We start from the raw sequence: 21,900 nt of genomic DNA on the forward strand, positions 1-21,900 counted from the left end.
TGGGTGAATTTTGGCCCATTCCTCCTGACAGCGCTGGTGTAACTGTCAGGTTTGTAGGCCTCCTTGCTCGCACACGTTTTTTCAGTTCTGCCCACAAATTTTCTATGGTATTGAGGGTGTTGTGATGGCCACTCCAATACCTTGACTTTGTTGTCCTTAAGTCATTTTGCCACAACTTTTGAAGTATGCTTGGCATCATTGTCCATTTAACTTCATGACTGATTTCTTGAGATGTTGCTTCAATATATCCACATAATTTTCCTCCCTCGTGATGCCATCTATTTTGTGAAGGGCACCAGTCCCTCCTGCAGCCAAGCACCCCCACAACATGATGCTGCCACCCCCGTGCTTCACGGTTGGAATGGTGTTCTTCAGCTTGCAAGCATCCCCCTTTTCCTCCAAACATAATGATGGACATTATGGCCAAACAGTTCTATTTGTTTAAAGGTCGACCGATTAATTGGAATGGACGATTAATTAGGGCCGATTTAAAGTTTTCATAACAATCGGAAATCGGTATTTGAGCGCCGCTTTGTATTTTTTATTTAATTTTTTAATTAGACATTTTTTACACCTTTTATTAGGCAAGTCAGTTAAGAACACATTCTTATTTTCAATGACGGCCTAGGAACGCCGAGGTTAACTGCCTCGTTCAGGGGCAGAAAGACAGATTTTCACCTTGTCAGCTCGGGGAATCTAATCTTGCAGCCTTACAGTTAACTAGTCCAACGCAATAACGACCTGCCTCTCTCTCGTTGCACTCCATAAGGAGACTGACTACCTGTTATGCAAATGCAGTAAGCCAAGGTAAGTTGCTAGCTAGCATTAAACTTATCTTATAAAAACAATCAATCATAATCACTAGTTAACTACACATGGTTGATGATATTACTAGATATTATCTATTATTTATCCTGTGTTGCATATAATCTGACTGAGCGGTGGTAGGCAGAAGCAGGCGCGTAAACATTCATTCAAACAGCACTTTCGTGTGTTTTGCCAGCAGCTCTTCGTTGTGCGTCAAGCATTGCGCTGTTTATGACTTCAAACCTATCAACTCCCGAGATGAGGCTGGTGTAACCGAAGTGAAATGGCTGGCTAGTTAGCGCGCGCTAATAGCGTTTCAAACTTCACTCGCTCTGAGGCTTGGAGTGGTTGTTTCCCTTGCTCTGCATGAGTAACGCTGCTTCGATGTGGTGGCTGTGATCGTTGTGTTGCTGGTTCGAGCCCAGGGAGGAGCGAGGAGAGGGACGGAAGCTATACTGTTACACTGGCAATACTAAAGTGCCTATAAGAACATCAAATAGTCAAAGGTTAATGAAATACAAATGGTATACAGGGAAATAGTCCTATAATAACTACAACCTAAAACTTCTTACCTGGGAATATTGAAGACTCATGTTAAAAGGAACTACCAGCTTTCATATGTTCTCATGTTCTGAGCAAGGAACTGAAACGTTAGCTTTCTTACATAGCACATATTGCACTTTTACGTTCTTCTCCAACACTTTGTTTTTGCATTATTTAAACCAAATTGAACATGTTTCATTATCTACTTGAGGCTAAATTGATTTTATTGATATATTATAATAAGTTAAAATAAGTGTTAATTCAGTATTGTTGTAATTGTCATTATTACAAATACATTTTTATTTAATTTTTTAAATCGGCCGATTAATCGGTATCGGCTTTTTTGGTCCTCCAATAATCGGTATCGGCGTTGAAAAATCATACATCGGTAGACCTCTAATTTGTTTATATCAGACGAGGACATTTCTCCAAAAAGTACGATCTTTGTAGCATACAGTATGTAGCATACCGTATGTTAGTATGGGTATTTGAACACAGCTCAGGTTTCTTAGTCCCGCTCAAACACTTTCCTAACTATCTCTCCTTTGATTGGTTCATTTGGTACCAAATTATTTCCCCACTGGATTCTACTTACCTACTTGATTTAATCAATGCAACCCGGGGTTCACTTATTTTTGCACCTGCACTAATTCCTTTTTAATGTTGTTTTTCTACTACACACATGATTTCCTGTACACCAACATATGGTATTGGTAAATATAAACCTGTTATGTCAGATCAAAAAGACTGGTTCTGATTAAATTAAGATTTCATGGTAGAAACTAAAATAAATCTGTAATTGCACAAGTGGTTCACATACTTTGAAGCAGCACAGTATAAGCTTAGTTTAACGCAGTATAGATCTACATGTGCATTCTCTGTCAGGCATTTCTAAATTTGATGCATTCTTAAAGATGCAGCCTTCACCTCTATAATCCACTGCTAGGCTGTTACATTTCTCTTAAATTGGAAAAACATTATAAAATAAAATATGACTGTAGGTGATAATATGAACAGAAATGTTACAGATTATGATACTATTCTGTTTCAAAACCCATGAAGGAGCAGATTCAGTTATGGATCTAATATTAGACACATGTAGGTATTATTTTCATGGATTCAGTTTGAGCATAACTTCTGCTGAAACATATGGTTCCTCTATAACATCCATAAAGCCTTACTTTTGTTAATGTTGCTCATGTCACTTCATGTATTCCAACATTAACTTTTATTTTTATTCTTAAATGAAGGGTGTGTGTGAGGTCCTATCCCACTGGGCACACCATTTCAATGTGGATAATTGGGTAATATTTGGTTGAGATGTTGATCAATGAGATACATTGCTTTCAGAAAGTATTCATACCCCTTGACTTACTCCACATTGTGTTGTGTTACAGCCTGAATTCAAAATTGTTGAAAAAGTGCCTCACCCATCTACACACAATACCCAAAGTAATGACAAAGTGAAAACATATTTTTAGAAATGTTTGCTAATTTATAAAAAAATAAATAATGAAATATCTAATTTACATAAGTATTCACACCCTTGAGTTAATACTTTGTAGATACACCTTTGGCAGTGATTACAGCTGTGAGTCTTTCTGGGCAAGTCTCTAAAAGATTTCCACACCTGGATTTTGCAACATTTGCCCATTTATTCTTTTCAAATTCTTCAAGCTCGGTCAAATTGGTTGTTGATCATTGCTAAACAACCATTTTCGGATCTTGCGATAGAGTTTCAAGTAGATTTAAGTCAAAGCTGAAACTCGGCCACACAGGAACATTCATTGTCTTCTTGGTAAGCCACTCCAGTGTAGATTTGGCTTTGTGTTTTAGGTTATTGTCCTGCTGAAAGGTGAATTCATCTCCCAGTGTCTGGTGTAAAGCAGACTGAACCAGGTTTTCCTCTAGGATTGTGCCTGTGCTTAGCTCGATTCTGTTTTTTTTTTATCCTAAAAGACTTTATGATTACAAGCATACCCATAACATGATGCAGCCACCACTATGCTTGTAAATATGGAGAGTGGTACTCAGTCATGTGTTGTATTGGATTTGCCCCAAACATAACACTTTGTATTCAGGACAAAAAATGTATTTTTTGCAGTAATACTTTGAGGTCGACTGATTAATCGGCATGGCCGATTTCAGGTTTTTATAACAATTGATAATCGGCATTTTTGTACGCCGATTACGTTGCACGTCATGAGACTATGTGGCAGACTGACCACCTGTTACGCGAGTGCCGCAAGGAGCCAAGGTACATTTCTAGCTAGCATTAAACTTATCTTATATAAAAAAAATCAATCGTAACATGATCACTAGTTAACTACACATGATTGATGATATTACTAGTTTAACTAGTTTGTCATGTGTTGCAAATGATCAATGCGGTGCCTGTTAATTTATCACAGTCTACTTCGTCAAACGAGTGATGATTTAACAAGCGCATTCGCAAAAAAACTGTCGTTGCATCAATGTACCTAACCATAAACATCAATGCCTTTCTTAAAATCAATACACAACTATATATTTTTAAACCTGCATATTTACTTTAATTCATGTTAGCAGGCAATATATTAACTAGGGAATTTGTGTCACTTCTCTTGCATTCTGTTCAAGCGGAGTCAGGGTACGTGCAGCAGTTCGGGCCACCTGGCTCGTTGCGAACTGTGTGAAGACCATTTCTTCCTACCCACAAAGACCGTAATTAATTTGCCAGAATTGTACATAATTATGACATAACATTGAAGGTTGTGCAATGTAACAGCAATATTTAGACTTATTGATGCCACCCGTTTGATTAAATACAGAATGGTTCCGTATTTCACTGAAAGAATAAATGTTTAGTTTTTTTCGAAATGATAGTTTCTGGATTTGACCATTTTAATGACCTAAGGCTCATATTTCTGTGTGTTTATTATATTATAATTAAGTCTATAATTTGATAGAGCAGTCTGACTGAGCGGTGGTAGGCAGCAGCAGGCTCGTAAGCATTAATTCAAACAGCACTTTCCTGCATTTTCCAGCAGCTTGAGGCACAGCGCTGTTTATGACTTCAAGCCTATTCACTCCCGAGATTAGGCTGGCAATACTAAAGTGCCTATAAGAACATCCAATAGTCAAATGTATATGAAATACAAATGGTATAGAGAGAAATAGTCATATAATTCCTATAATAACTACAACCAAAAACTTCTTAACTGTGAATATTGAAGACTCATGTTAAAAGGAACCACCAGCTTTCATATGTTCTCATGTTCTGAGCAAGGAACTTAAACGTTAGCTTTTTTACATGGCATATATTGCACTTTTACTTTCTCCTCCAACACTGTGATTTTGCATTATTTAAACCAAATTGAACATGTTTCATTATTTATTTGAGAATAAATCAATTTAATGTATATATTAGATTAAGTTAAAATAAGTGTTCATTCAGTATTGTTGTAATTGTCATTATATATATAAATAAACTAAAAAAAAATGTCAGATTTAATTGGTATCTGCTTCTTTTGGTCCTCCAATATCGGTATTGAAAAATCATAGTCGGTCGACCTCTAATTACTTTAGTGCCTTGTTGCAAACAGGATGCATGTTTGGAATATTTTTATTCTGTACAGGCTTCCTTCTTTTTACAATTAGGTTATTATTGTGAAGTATCTACAATGTTGTTGATCCATCCTCTGTTTTCTCTTATCACAGCAATTAAACTCTGTTACTGTTTTGAAGTCAACATTTTCTTCATTGTAAAATCCTTGGGTGGTTTCCTTCCTCTCCGGCAACCGAGTTAGGAAGGACGCTTGTATCAGGGTGTATTAATACACCATCCAAAGTGTGTAATAAATAACTTCACCATGCTCAAAGGGATATTCAGAGTCTTCTTTTTTTATTTCATCCACCAATATGTTCTGTTCTTTGCGAGGCATTGGAAAACCTCCCTGGTCTTTGTGGTTGAATCTGTGTTTGAAATTCACTGCTCGACTGAGAGACCTTACAATTATCTGTATGTGTGGGGTACAGAGATGAGGTAGTCATTCAAAAATCATGTTAAACACTTATTGCACACAGTTAGTCCATGAAACTTATGTGATTTGTTATGCAATTTTTTTACTCCTGAATTTATTTAGGCTTTTCATAACAAAAGGGTTGAATACTTATTGACTCAAGACATTTTAGCTTTAGATATTGTATTAATTTCAATTTTTTTCACACAACATAATTACACTTTGACATTATGGGGTAATGTGTGTAGGTCAGTGTCAAAAAAATCATTATTTAATCGGTTTTAAAATTCAGCCTGTGATACAAGAAAATGTGGAAAAGGTGAAGGGGTGTGAATACTTTCTGAAGGCACTCACCCACTCAAAAAGTCAGCCAAACATGAATTGAATTTCCAATGTGTTATCACTATTCTTTCAACCATTTAAAAGCACAAACAAATTCCATTTGAAAAGCAATGTCGGATTTTTGTTGTCACCAAAATGTCTATCAATGCGCATTCAACCATGTAAAAGCACGGTAAAGTTCAAATGAATACAATATCAGATATTTTGTTCATTCAAACAACAGATTAATGTGTTATCGCTATGCTTCATCTAATAGCAGAACCAAATGACCTGGATTGCAGTTGAGATTATATTAAAAGTACATGATTCAAGTGATCAATTCCGTTCGTGGTTCTGCACAGATTATTACAGCAATTGCGAAGCGCTCCACAGACCTGTGACGACCTAAGCATGCTACCTTGAACCTGCACACTTTTTTTTATATAGTCCAATATTTACTTGTGTATTGAGGGATGGGGACAGTGTATAAACTGAGCAATATAATAAGATTCTGGTAGCAGCAGTTGTGATGTGTGTGGGTGTATGCATATGAGTGAGTGCATGTGTGCTAAGGTGCAGAGAATCCTAGCAGGTGGTCAGTCCAGTTCAAGTGTACAGCAGTCTGATGGCTTGTAGATAGAAATGGTCTCCGAGTCTCTTGGTATCAGTATTTCTTCCTATATGTTTACATAAGAAGAAAAGTATACAGTAACCGCAAAATGTGGCCATGGATGTGTTACTCATTTTAAGGATGAATGTTACATTAATTTGTAAGAGCCTTAACTTGAGGCTTTTTGCTGTATTATGCAAGTAACATTGTGTTTGGTTGACAATACAACCAAATATCAACATTTTAAAGTAGATATACCTACTGCTTGGATAGTTCAATCTGAGCCACTGGCTTAATCCTATTCTTAAACTTGTTGGGAGACGTGAATCCAACATATAATTTGTTAACTTGTCGACAAGTTAGTCTATTTATTATTTTGTACTCCCTGACGAAGGCCATGCAGCCAAAACATGTCAATTTTAAAACTTTGTTTCCATTGAACATGCCATACAAATTAAGGCATTTTGATTAATTGAGGAGTGCCTTGTTCCTTTCTTTTTGATGACCGATTTACACCTTTTATCAAAGTGTACCTTCTGTCTGTCACGGTTTTCTTCTGTCGAAGAAGAGGAGGACCAAAATGCAGCGTGGTTATTTGTATACATCTTTAATAAAGATGAAAACACGAACAATACAAAACAACAAACGTAACGTGAAAACCTAAACAGCATATCTGGTGCAAACAAACAGACAGGAACAATCACCCACAAAACACTCAAAGAATATGGCTGCCTAAATATGGTTCCCAATCAGAGACAATGATAAACACCTGCCTCTGATTGAGAACCACTTCAGGCAACCATAGACTTTTCTAGATAACCCTACTAACCACAATCCCAATACCTACAAAAACCCCAAGACAAAACACACCACATAATAAACCCATGTCACACTCTGGCCTAACCAAAATAATAAAGAAAACACAAAATACTAAGACCAGGGCGTGACACTGTCTACCAACACCTACTATTGTGTACCTTAGCAGCGCGTCCCTTCTTTTTTTTCAACACTTTTTCCCCCTGCAGGCTATTTATTATATTTCAAAAGTGATATTGATTTGTGTTTCAATGCAACCAAATATCAACATTTGAAGGATATTTATCTTCTACTTGGATAGTTCCATCTGTGCCACTTACTGGCTGGCTTTAATTCCAGTCTGTCTACAAATGTAATAAATTATATGTTGGATTCATCATATGTTGGTCTCCATCTCAACCAAAAATCTATGTTAAAGAATAGGACTAAATAAAATCATACTTGAAATGCACTTTAAATAAAGTTTGATTTGATTTATACCTATTCCTTAATTCAAATGTTTGGTTGAGATGGAGATTTGAATCCAACATATCAATTATTAATTTGTAGACAAACTGCAATTAAAGCCAGACTAAGTCAGTGGTACAGATGTATCTTCTGCTTGGATAGTTCCATCTCCTTCAAATGTTGATATTTGGTTGCGTTGACAACCAAACACAATTCAATATCATGACATTTTAAATCAACCAGAGCTTGAAACCTTAGGCCTATTGTATTGTCTATTTTATGTTGAATTGAAACAATAGCTGTTGATGACTTTGCAAATGCTATTTAGGCTGAAATAGCATCGTTGATAATGAGTGATAAAGTATTTTTCACATTTCATTTGATCTGTTAAACCTACCCTTTGGAATGACTTCAATAGCAACAGTGAATCTACTTAGTTTAAGTGGAGATCTCTCAACAATCATTCTCATGATAGCTCATTGGTAATAGTCTGTCAAATTTCATAGCTATGCAGGACTGGGATTGGTTAAAACCCTGGATGGAAGGCCAAATGGTAGCTGTAAATCCATTCTCCAGTAGGGGGTGCTGTCTAGCCTAATGTTTTTTTTCTGATTGTGGATATGACATAGAAGATCTGTTTTTATAGGTAAAAATTCAAACATATTTTGTTGAAATGTGGTTACCATGATGACAGAATCCTGTGGTTGAAATTTCACCCATAAAACAACAGTTGATGATTTTTATAATTACTTTTTCAAATCCAATGTATTTTTTTAAAGATTCCACGTCACATAAGGTTGACAAATCACACTGACATATATTGATTCAACCAGTTTTTGCCCAGTGGGATGAGTCATTAGTCATCTACATCACCAGGAATCTCTTACAGAAAGATAAAGTGGGAGTGGAGCTGAAAGGAGCCACCCCCCCTTTTGATGATTAGAATTTAGAAGAATACACAGGACTAATTCTATTGTTCATTCTATTCTAGGGCTGCTCCTCGTGAGTGGAGTTCTGGAATCATGAGTGGAGTTGGACTCCTCAGAGACCTGGCAGCGCTAGATTCACCTCCCAGAATTGAGAGCTAGCTACACACTTAGAAAAAAGGGTTACGAAAGGGTTCTTTAGTTGTCCCCATAGGATAACCCTTTTTGGTTCCAGCATTCTACCTGGAACCTAAAGGGGTTTTGCCTGAAACCCGAAAGGGTTCTTCAAAGGGTTCTCCTATGGGGACAGCCAAAGAACCATTTTAGGTTCTAGATAGAAAAAAAGGAGCTAAGTGTGTAGACTGCAATCCCATTAGCAACACACATGCCACGCCTTGGGCTGTTACAATTACGGCCACATCTGCATTGATGAGTCATGACCGCAGTCAAATTCCATGTGATTGTTTAGTCATGGTAACTAGGCTTCTCCAAAACTGTGCTCAGATGCCGCTGATGGACTATAGTAGGCTACCAAATGGCCTGGTAGTCACTAATGGCATCACTACTGGCCTGGTAGTCTGCGCTCCTGTAATCCTGTAATCACTCTGACATCAATACAAATGCAGTCAAATCAAATCGAACACTTCATGAGCTCATGTTGCGCAAAATTTATTATAGGCTATGCAATTGCGTGAGAACAGAGTTTTGATGGCCTCTCTTATTAAAAAGAGGATACAATCAGCTTTCTATACGCTAAATGTATTTCTCAACAATCCTAATACTAAGCACATTGCTTTGCTTTACAATCGGAGTAGCCTGCCTACCTGGCTGGCATGAAAATGAACCGTGGGAATGGCGTCCGCCATTAGCTATTTAGTGCATACATGACTTATTTCCCCTGCCCCTCTTCCAACAGGAGCATAATAATGGCCCATTCTAAATCAAAACTAATTTCACACATTATTTAGTATATGTAAAGACAATGTTAAATTTAGATTAGTCTGATGGGTGACAATATCAGGGGCCGTAATTGTAACAGCCCAAGGCGTGGCATGTGTGTTGCTAATGGGATTGCAGTATACACTCTTAGCTCCTTTTTTTCTATCTAGAACCTAAAATGGTTCTTTGGCTGTCCCCTAGTGGTTAGAGCGTTGGACTAGTAGCCGGAAGGTTGTGAGTTCAAACCCCCGAGCTGACAAGGTACAAATCGGTCGTTCTGCCCCTGAACAGGCCACTGTTCCCAGGCCGTCATTGAAAATAAGAATTTGTTCTTAATTGACTTAAAAATCACCTGTGAATGATGCTCAGTGTGTGTAGTCTAACATGCTGACTAGACCGGGAGCGAGAGTGCGTGTGTCCGAGTGCGCCATCGCCGGATGTTGATTTTGTCAAAACCAACTCTGAAACTATATTAATTTGGGACAGGTCGAAAGCGTTAAACATGTATGGCAATTTAGCTAGCTATCTTGCTGTTGCTTGCTAAGTTGTCCTGTGATATAAACATTGGGTCGTTATTTTACCTGAAATGCACAAGGTCCTCTGACAATTATTCCACAGATAAAAGGATCAACTGAGTTAATTTCTAGTAATTTCTCCTCCTTCAGGCTTCTTCTTTGGACTTTATATGGTGGTTGGCAACCAACTTTATGGTATTTTACCACAACCAACTGGACTGGAGTGTGGACCTCAGTTCATCTTTCAAACACCTACGTGGGTGTATGCTCCTAAAAACCAATGAGGAGATGGGAGAGACGGGACTTGCATTGCGTCAAGTGTCACAAATAGAACCAAGTTCTATTTTAGCACCTGGCTATGCCTCACGAGCAATGTCAATGCAACAATTCAATTACCTGTATGTGTACATTCATTTTGCAATGCTCATGCACGCAACATAGGCGTTGTGGTCAACCTGTTTGGTTACTTTGCTGTCGTCACTAGTTACCACAGCTACAAAGTAAAAATCGATATATCGTTAAAACGCAACATGCTGACCACACTGCCCGCGTCGCTTTGAGAATCACAACATAGGGTACAAAATCTGTTCTAGCTTTTAAAGGGGCAGTAGCCAACCTTGGGTGTACTATTTTCAAGGCTCTCCAAAGGGTGGTGCGGTCTGCCCAACACATTACCGGGGGCAAACTGCCCGCCCTTCAGGGCACCTACAGCACCCGGTGTGACAGGAAGGCCAAAAGGATCAACAAGGACATCAACCACCTGAGCCACTGCCTGTTCACCCTGCTGTCAGTACAGCTGCATCAAAGCTGGGACTGAGAGACTGAAAAACGGCTTCTATCTTCACTAACACAATATAGGCATAGACTAGAAATCACTGGCCACTTTAAGGAATTGAACACTAGTCGCTATAATAATGTTTACAGATCTGGCATTACTCATCTCATATGTATATACTGTATTCTATACTATTCTACGGTATCAGTCTGTTCCGCTCTGACATCGCTCGTCCATACAGTTGAAGTCGGAAGTTTACGTACACCTTAGCCAAATACATTTAAACTCAGTTTTTCACAATTTCTGGACATTTAATCCTGGTAAAAATTCCCTGTCCTAGATCAGGTAGTATCACCACTTTTTATTTTAAGAATGTGAAATGTTAGAATAATAGTAGAGAGAAGAATTAATTTCAGCTTTTATTTCTTATTTCACATTCCCAGTGGGTCAGAAGTTTATATACACTCAATTAGTATTTGGTAGCATTGCCTTTAAATTGTTTAACTTGGGTCAAAAGTTTCGGGTAGCCTTCCACAAGCTTCCCACAATAAGTTGGGTGAATTTTGGCCCATTCCTCCTGACAGAACTTGCGTAACTTAGGTTTGTAGGCCTTGCTCGCACACGCTTTTTCAGTTCTGCCCACACATTTTCTATGGTATTGAGGTCAGGGTTTGTGATGGCCACTCCAATACCTTGACTTTGCTGCCCTTAAGCCATTTTGCCACAACTTTGGAAGTATGCTTGGGATCATTGTCCATTTGGAAGACCCAAGTTTTAACTTCCTGACTGATGTCTTGAGATGTTGCTTCAATATATTCACAATTTTCCATCCCCATGACGCCATCTATTTTGTGAAGTGAACCAATCCCTCCTGCAGCAAAGCACCCCCACAACATGATGCTGCCACACCGTGCTTCACGGTTGGGATGGTGTTCTTCAGCTTTGCATTATTTAAACCAAATTGAACATGTATCATTATTTATCTATTATATTAAGTTAAAATGGAATGGTTCATTGTTCATTCAGTATTGTTGTAATTGTCATTATTACAAATATATATTTGTAATTTATATAAATTGGCCTATTTAATCGGTATTTGCTTTTTTTGGTCCTCCAATAATCAGTATCGGCGTTGAAAAAAATCATAATCTGTCAACCTCTAGTACGGTCACTGTGGGGACAACGTCGTCAATGCACTTATTAATGAAGCCAGTGACCAGAGATCAAATCAAACTTTATTGAACATATACACATGATTAGTAGATATTATTTCAGGTGGAGTGAAATGCTTGTTTTTCTAGCTCCGCCACCCTTTTTCCTCCAAACATAACAATGGTCATTTTGGCCGAACAGTTCTATTTTTATTTCATCAGACAAGAGGACATTTCTCCAAATAGTACAATCTTTGTCCACATGTGCAGTTGCAAACTGTAGTCTGACTTTTGTTTATGGCGGTTTTGGAGCAGTGACTTCTTCCTTGCTGAGCGGCCTTTCAGGTTATGTTGATTTATAGGACTCGTTTTACTGTGGATATAGATGGTTTTGTACCTGTTTCCTCCAGCATCTTCACAAGGTCCTTTGCTGTTGTTCTGGTATTGATTTGCATTTTTTGCACCAAAGTACGTTCATCTCTAGGAGACAGAACGTGTCTCCTTCCTGAGCGCTATGATGGCTGCGTGGTCCCATGGTGTTCATACGTGCGTACTATTGTTTGTACAGATGAACGTGGTACCTTCAGGCATTTGGAAATTGCTCCCAAGGATGAACCAGACCTGTGGAGGTCTACAATTTTCTTTCTGAGGTCGATTGATTTCTTGGTTGATTTATTTAGATTTTCCCATGATGACAAGCAAATAGGCACTGAGTTTGAAGGTAGGCTTTGAAATACATCCACAGGTACACCTCCAATTGACTCAAATTATGTCAATTAGCTCATCAGAAGCTTCTACAGCCATGACATAATTTTCTGGAATTTTCCAAGCTGTTTAAAGACACAGTCAACTTAGTGTATGTAAACTTCTGACCCACTTGGAAGAATTACTTTTGTCATGCACAAAGTAGATGTCCTAACCGACTTACCAAAACTATAGTTTGTTAACAAGAAATTTGTGAAGGGGTTTGAAATACAAGTTTTAATGACTTTTTAGTCAAGTTTTAATGACTCCAACCTAAGTGTATGTAAACTTGTAGCTGTATTTATTTGAGAGGGGTAAAGATAAAGATTTTGTTCGGGCACCAGGCAGGTATTAACCATGCTGAAAGGAAAAGAGTAGAATAGAGAGAGTACCAGACCCATACACATCAGCAGAAGAGACTGCCTAGAGTGTAGCCTGTTTACCAGATAGCCAGTGTAGAGAAAAGAGAATACACACCCTATAAAACCCACATCACAGCACAGGGGTAACCCCACCAAGAATACCTCATACAATAATAATAATAATAAATGGCAGAGCAATTGAACAGCAACTTCATACAAGAAAGTACCCAGTCATCAACAGAGGATTTGCAATAATATGTATTATCTTCCAGTGGAGGAGTGCAGTTGTTCTTAGACACAAAGGCCTTAAAAATGTCCACAATCTTCTCGGCCACATGTTATTAGTACACCCCACCTCAATACAGTTCAAATAACAATACACCCAAATACTTCTGGCAGGGCAATAATAGTCCAGCTCTAATTAACTTCAATGGGAAGTGCATTTGAAAAATAGAAAGTCTGGTTGCAGGGTAAAGCACTGGAACAATAGCGGGAAGAGAGGGAGAAAGAGGACAAGAGAGATCTTAGCTGTGGTCTTCAGGCTTGCCGGTGTACTGTCTTGACCGTTAGATGGTTTGTTCGTCAAAGCTTCGCAATAATGTTGCTACTAATCCATGCGATCCATAACCGGCACGGTCTCAAACGATAACAACCACGACCTAGAACTGGCACACCGATGATTGAGTTAAATACTTTATAAACTACACACGCTGAAAATAAACCAAACTTCTGCAGCATAGCACACACAATCAAACTGTCGCGCCAACCAAGTGCTCCTCCCCACGAGCTGTCTTTATTTCCTCCTTCCTTACTGCTGATGTGCTCTCAACGTGGCAGCGCCCGGTGAAGACTCCGTGCAGGATTTCGCCACAAACTTCCAACTTCAACTTTATGTATATAGTCTTAATTTATTTCTGCATAGATGTGAGTGTTGGGTATATGTTGTGTAATTTGTTAGATATTACTCGTTAGATATAACTGCACTGGCAGAGCTAGAAGCACAAGCATTTCGCTACATCTGAAATAACATCTACTAATCATGTATATGTGTCCAATAAAGTTTGATTTGATTTGACCTCTGTCACTGGCTTCATTAATAAGTGCATTGACGACGTTGTCCCCACAGTGACCGTACTAGAGGTTGACCGATTATGATTTTTTTCAACGCCGATACTGATTATTGGAGGACCAAAAAAAGCAGATACCGATTAATCGGCCAATTATGTACATTTTTATATATATATTTGTAATAATGACAATTACAACAATACTAAATGAACATTGAACCCTTCTATTTTAACTTAATATAATACATACATAAAATCTATTTAGTCTCAAATAAATAATGAAACATGTTCAATTTGGTGTAAATAATGCAAAATCACAGTGTTGGAGAAGAAAGTAAAAATGCAGTATGTGCCATGTAAAAAAAAAAAAGCTAATGTTTAAGTTCCTTGCTCAGAACATATGAATGCTGATGGTTCAATATTCCCAGTTAAGAAGTTTTAGGTTGTAGTTGTTATATGAATTATGACGCGTCGACTATTTCTCTCTATACCATTTGTATTTCATATACCTTTGACTATTGGATGTTCTTATAGGCACTTTAGTATTGCCAGCCTAATCCCGGGAGTTGATAGGCTTGAAGTCATAAACAGCGCTGTGCCTCAAGCATTGCTAAGAGCTGCTGGAAAAACGCAGGAAAGTGCTGTTTGCATGAATGCATACGAGACTGCTGCTGCCTACCACCACTCAGTCAGACTGCTCTATCAAATCATAGACTTAATGAACACACAGAAATACAAGCCTTTGGTCATTAATATGGTCAAATCCAGAAACTATCATTTCGAAAGCAAAATGTTTATTCTTTCAGTGAAATACAGAACCATTCCGTATTTTATCTAAAGGGTGGCAACCCTAAGTCTAAATATTGCTGTTACATTGCACAACCTTCAATGTTATGTAAAAGTTCAGCAAATTAATTACAGTCTGTTAGGAAGAAACACAGTTTGCAATGAGCCAGGCGGCCCAAACTGTTGCATATACCCTGACTCTGCTTGCATTGAACGCAAGAGGAGTGACACAATTTTCCTAGTTAATATTGCCTGCTAACATGCATTTATCTTAATTAAATATTCAGGTTTAAAAATATACTGCTGTGTATTGATTTTAATAAAGCCATTGATGTTTATGGTTAGGTACATTTGTGCAACGAATGTGCTTTCTCGTGAATGTGTTTTTGTTAATTAAATCATCAACCGTTTGGCAAAGTTGAAGTAGGCTGTGATTCGATACATTTAACAGGCACCGCATTGATTATATGCAACTCAGGACAAGCTAGTTAAACTAGTAATATCAACCATGTGTACTGTAGTTATGTGAAGATTGATTTGTTTTTTTTACAAGATAAGTTGAATGCTAGCTAGCAACTTATCTTGGCTCATTGCCGCCACAAGGTCCTTTTGACGCTGCAATCGTGTAACAGGTGGTCAGCCTGCCATGCAGTTTCCTCATGGATTGCAATGTAATCGGGCATAATCGGCGTCCAAAAAAGACAGATTACCGGTTGTTATGAAATTGGACCTAATTAATCGGCCATGCCGATTAATCGGTCTACCTCTGGACCGTATGTACATATCCCAACCAGAAGCTATGGGTTACAGGCAACAACCACACCGAGCTAAAGACTAGAGCTGCTTTCAAGGAGCGGAACACTAATCCGGACGCTTAAGAAATCCCGCTATGCATTGACACCAACCATCAAATAGGCAAAGCTTCAATACAGGACTAAGGTTGAATTCTACTACACTGGCTCTGACGTTCGTCGGATGTGGCAGGGCTTGAAAACTATGACTCCAACACCATCATTAAGTTTGCTGACGACACAACAGTGGCAGGCGTCATCACCTACAACGATGAGACACCCTATAGGGAGGAGGTCAGACAACAACCTCTCCCTCAATGTGTGCAAGACAAAGGAGCTGATCATGGACTACAGGAAAAGGTGGGCCAAACAGGCACCCATTAACATCGACGGGACTGAAGTGGAGCGGGTCGAGAGTTTCAGGTTCATTGGTGTACACATCACCATCTAACTAACATGGTCCAAACACACCAAGACAGTTGTGAAGAGGGCACAACAACACATTTTTGCCTTCAGGAGACTGAAAAGATTTGGCATGGGTCACCAGATCCTCGAAGTTATACAACTGCACCATCGAGAATCCTGACTGATTGCATCACCGCCTGGTATGAAAACTGCTCGGAATTTGAGCGTAAGGCGCTACAGAGGGTAGTGCGTACGTCCCAGTACATCACTGGGGCCAATCTTCCTGACATCCAGGACCTACACTATTGTTAAAAAGTTTGGGGTCACTTAGAAATGTCCTTGCTTTTGAAAGAAAAACACTTTTTCATCCATTAAAATAATATCAAATTGATCAGAAATACAGTGTAGACATTGTTAATGATGTAAATTACTATTGTAGCTGGAAATGGCAGATTTTTTTTATTTTTATGGAATATCACATAGGTGTACAGAGGCCCATTATCAGCAACCATCACTCCTGTGTTCCAATGGCACGTTGTGTTAGCTAATCCAAGTTTATCATTTTAAAAGGCTAATTGATCATTAGAAAACCCTTTTTCAATTATGTTAGCACAGCTGAAAACTGTTGTTCTGATTAAAGAAGCAATAAAACTGTCCTTCTTTAGACTAGTTGAGTGTCGGAAGCATCAGCATTTGTGGGTTCGATTACAGGCTCAAAATGGCCAGAAACAAAGAACTTTCTTCTGAAACTCATCAGTCTATTCTTGTTCTGAGAAATGAAGGCTATTCCATGTGAGAATTTTCCAAGAAACTGAAGATCTCGTACAACGATGTGTACTACTCCCTTCACAGAACAGGGCAAACTGGCTTTAACCAGAATAGAAAGAGGATTGGGAGGCCCCAGTGCACAACTGAGCAAGAGGACAAGTACATTAGGGTGTCTAGTTTGAGAAACAGACATCTCACAAGTCCTCAACTGGCAGCTTCATTAAATAGTACGCGCAAAACACAAGTTTCAATGTCAACAATAAAGAGGCGACTCCGGGATGCTCAGTTCCTCTGTCCAGTGTCTGTGTTCTTTTGCCCATCTTAATCTTTTCTTTTTATTGGCCAGTCTGAGATATGGCTTTTTCATTGCAACTCAGCCTAGATGTCTAATGTTAACATAATTGGAGATAGTGATACACAGTGATATCAGCGACAACAGTCCTGTAGTTGCTTTTTTTTATTACAGTAAGGAGAGTTCACAAAGGCCTAAATAGTTTATTTTTTTAGACAGCAATTCATAATGGATGACATCCCAAATAATTTCCCTGTATCACATTGTAGGCTGCTGCTGGTCAGGAGTTCTGTGTGTGTGTTTATGATCTAGCCATGATTTCTGATTTAGCACTATTATGGTATGCAATTTTGCCCAGTTAGACAATGATCTAGTTTTACGTTTCCACCTTTTGATGTTTTTTCTGACACTGCTTCACAGTAGGTCTGTATACATCTGTACTAAGCCCTGTCTGGAATGTCCTGTCCTCACTAGAAAACCTGCATTGCAGCATTCTGAGCCTTACAAAAGTATCTTACTAATGGAGTAGATAGCTGAGCTTCTGTTGTAACTAATGGACCACAGTTATACAGATGGTTTATAGAAAACAAGATAATGAGCTCATGAACTGTTGTCTGCAAACTGTGGGGGGGGGATAATGGCTGAACTCCTCTGTCTGCTTACAGAGCAAAGCAAAATATGGAGGATGTGTGGGTTCTTGTGTCTGGTGAGTGAGGCACAGAACTAAATAGTGATGGGCCATATCTCAGAGCAGTCGTCCCCAGGGTCGGAGCACTCTGTGTGGGCATCACTCAGAGAGATGCTCACCTCCTGAAGGGTGGTGGGTAGGTACATGAGGACTGGAGGTGAAATCACAAAAGGTTTGTGTGTAGGTGTGTGTGTACTATGTGTAAATATTAACGCTCTCCCTCCCGTTCTTCCAGGCCTGCCCATGACATCAGTCTGGAGGAGTTTGATGATGAGGATCTGTCTGAAATCACAGATGACTGTGGAATAGGACTCAACTACGACTCTGATCCATACGAGAAGGTGGAACACACATACGCATGCAAGCATACACATGCACACACATACACAAACACACAGGCACATACATACACCAATATAATGTAGTGAAACAGCATGTCTGTAATTAATAACTTTTCTGGGGGCTATTCTGCTCTCATCAATAAATAGATTAGCTTGCAGACGGCTTCAAACTACTGTTGTGTAAACTAAAAGCTCCTCCTATAGTACAGATAGAAAACAAAGGTCTTCCTACAAATTTGAAGCAAAGCACCTTGGCTGTCAATCTGTTTGGGTTTCTTTGTGTGGCTGTGTGTGAATCTGCCAACACATGGTGCTCAGGGCTTTGATTGACAATTGCTGTGGGTGACAGAGAGATTGAATATGAGAGAGAGAGAGAGAGTGATCGACTCCCCGGTATAGCCATTGGATGTGATAACTGCCAATTTGTGTGTACTCGGCTCATCTCTTATATAAGTGGCAGTGTAACTTGCTGTTAATACCTGTGTTACCAGAGCTCATTACATTAGTGACCTTATACTAAGCTCAGTCCTGCCCTATCATTTCCATCCTATCAACATCAGTTCCAGCATCAGAGTAGAATATGAATGGTACTGTACTGTACAACTCAAATCCCCTCTTAGTGTACGAGCTCTGGAAATAATCTACAGACCTGTACTACTGGAGAAGCACTGGGTCTGCTCCTTCTCTCTCTATCTCTCTGTTTCCCTCTTTAATTATTTATCTGTCACCCCTTTCTCTCATTCCCTCTCTCTCATTCCCTCTCTATCTCTCTCCCCATTTCACTCTCCCTCCCACTCTCTCTCTCCTGAGGGATGTGAATGTTTTATGTGGCTTTGAGCCATAGCTGCAGAAAAGGGTGAATAACCCAGTGCAGTTTGCTGCTATGCAGAGACAGTCCTCCCGCATCATTCCTTTCCACCTTCTCTACTCCCTCCCTCTCTCTCTCCCCTCTCCCCTGACTGCTCATTCCTTCATTAGCTGCTTTCTAGAGCTCTGTTCAGAGAGATCCTACCTTAAACCCCTTCTTTTTACCTCAATTCCTCCTCTTCCCCATAAGAGACATGTTTTTGTTTCTGCCTCATTAATCGCACAACAACAAAAAAAACTGGGCAATTGAGTTATATTTTTTCAGTCACATGCAAAGTTCTTTCTACAAAGCAATTTGTCAGTGTGTAGAGACGACCCGGGCCTACAACCTCAGAAAGCAAGTTAAGGGAAACACTTTTATCCTTGCAATCAAACGCAGATCACCCAATGGAACAAACAGGCCCTGACTGCTCAGTCCACAGATGTGTGGGTGTATGCCAGAGACAGTGTCACTCTTTGTTATGTTACATCATCAAACCCACCCCCACCAAGTCGCCCAGCCCCAAAGGAACTAATCCTGCTGACTTTGGACTGACACTCTGGATTAAGAACAGAGCTGGAGAGTGGTGTGTGTGTGTGTGTGCATGTGTGTTTGTTTTATGTATTTGATTGGGTGTTTGTCATCAGCCCATTAAGCCTCTATCACACAGTTAAATGGTTTCTGTTTGTTTATACATGTGCCTGTATTTGTATGTGTGCTGTATGTGTGTGTGATAAAGCACTGAAATAATTTTGTAGAGGTAATCTTTTAGCACTTTCTTTGATCTTCAAGGCTGACAACCAATCAGAAAAGTAGGATTATCCCTCTGCCCAATCCCCATCTCTGATTAATAACCATTCATTGTTCACTTCCTAATCTGCATACCCCTTTCAAGGTTAGGCTTGGCTCCCTTTGAGTTACACGCACACACACCCTTACCATCTTAAACTGACCTAAACTGATTATGTCCCGGAGCAGAGATATTAGTCTTCAATCATTGGATTTTTTTAATATACCAGAAAGGGCATTTCTTGGAGAGAAGATTTAAATGTTTCAAATGTGATAATGTTTTTACAACCTAAGCCCACGCCTCCCTCCATACTATTGGTGTAAATTGCTGCAGTTACTAATGTATTTTTGAAGATGACCCAGAATGCTTTGAGAAGGAGGAAAACAGATGTTTTCATGCGTGTAATTAATTTTTTTGACTTGGTTGAACTGTAGTAAGCTGCGACACACACACACACACACACACAGTACCAGTCAATAGTTTGGACACACCTACTCATTTCAGGGTTTTTATAAATGTGTACTTTATTTTGACTATTCTCTACATTGTAGAATAGTAGTGAAGACATAAAAACTATGAAGTAACACATATGGAATCATGTAGTAAGCAAAAAAGTGTTGAAGAATCTGAAATATATTTTGATTCAAAGTAGCCACCCTTTGCCTTGTTGAAAGCTTTGCACTATTGGCATTCTCTCCATCAGGATCATGAGGTAGTCACCTGGAATGCCTTGTTAGAAGTTAATTTGTGGAATTTCTTTCCTTAATGCGTTTGAGCCAATCAGGTGTTGTGACAAGGTAGGGGGGTATACAGAAGATAGCCCTTTTTTGTAAAAGACCAAGTCCACAATATGGCAAGAACAGCTCAAATAAGCAAAGAGAAACAACAGTCCATCATTAATTTAAGACATGAGGTTCAGTCAATCTGGAAAACTTAAAGGACTTTGAAAGTTTCTTCAAGTGCAGTCGCAAAAACCGTCAAGCGCTACGATGAAACTGGCTCTCATGAGGACCGCCACAGGAAAGGAAAACCTAGAGTTACCTCTGCTGCAGAGGATAAGTTCATTAGCTTCAGAAATTGCAGCCCAAATAAATGCTTCACAGAGTTCAAGTAACAGACACATCTCAACATCAATTGTTCAGAGGAGACTCCGTGAATCAGGCCTTCATGGTCAAATTGCTGCAAAGAAACCATTAATAAAGGACACAAATAAGCAGAAGAGTTGCTTGGGCCAAGAAACATGAGTCCAAATTTGAGATTTTTGGTTCCAACCGCTGTGTCTATGTGAGACGCAGAGTCGGTGAACAGATGGATGATCTTTGCATTGTGTGGTTCTCACCATTAAGCATGGAGGAGGTGTGGGGGTGCATTGCCGGTGACACTGTCAGTGATTTATTTAGAATTCAAGGCACACTTAACCAGAATGGCTACCACAGCATTCTGCAGCGATACGCCATCCCATCTGGTTTGTGCTTAGTCCCACTATCATTTGTTTTTCAACAAGGCAATGACCCAACACACCTCCAGGCTGTGTAAGGGCTATTTGACCATGAAGGAGAGTGATGGAGGGCTGCATCATATGGCCTCCACAATCACCCAACCTCAACCCAATTGCGTTGGACTGCAGAGTGAAGGAAAAGCAGCCAACAAGTGCACAGCATTTGTGGGAATTCCTTCAAGACTGTTGGAAAAGCATTCCAGGTGAAGCTGGTTGAGAGAATACCAAGAGTGTGCAAAGCTGTCATCAAGGCAAAGGGTGGCTATATTTTGATTTGTTTAACACTTTTTTTGGTTACTACATGATTCCATGTGTTATTTCATAGTGTTGATGTATTCACTATTATTCTACAGTGTAGAAAATTTTAAAAATAAAGAAAAACCTTGTAATGAGTACATGTAGAGGTAAACATTTGACTGTTACTGTACACACATAAATAATCAACCTAGGAATTGTTCATTTCCCCATTACGCACAGAGAAGCAATTCCAATTCTGTTATTCCTAATGTTGACATTCTGAATATCATCATGATGATTTTTACTGACTTTGGTCCTCCCACATGTCCTCACTGTCATTCCCATGCAGATAGAGAGGAGAGAACACATATTTCCCATAATGCTTCAGTGAAGAGAAAAGGGAGGTTAACTCCTGACTCGGACAGTTTCTGCA

The 21,900-nt window shown here is 39.2% G+C and overlaps 1 protein-coding gene across 1 annotated transcript in view; it reads left to right on the forward strand.

The window, feature by feature from the left end:
• Positions 1-21,900, forward strand: part of LOC110521947 (C-Jun-amino-terminal kinase-interacting protein 2) — a 44,636-nt gene that overhangs the window by 3,340 nt on the left and 19,396 nt on the right. The window contains exon 2 of the mRNA XM_021599925.3: positions 17,990-18,095. Coding sequence (XP_021455600.3) covers positions 17,990-18,095 — 106 coding nt within the window. The remainder of the gene's footprint in view (positions 1-17,989; positions 18,096-21,900) is intronic.

The sequence above is a fragment of the Oncorhynchus mykiss genome, chromosome 1 (assembly GCF_057628025.1).
Source record: "Oncorhynchus mykiss isolate SJ-2025 chromosome 1, ASM5762802v1, whole genome shotgun sequence".
NCBI classification, from domain to species: Eukaryota; Metazoa; Chordata; class Actinopteri; order Salmoniformes; family Salmonidae; genus Oncorhynchus; species Oncorhynchus mykiss.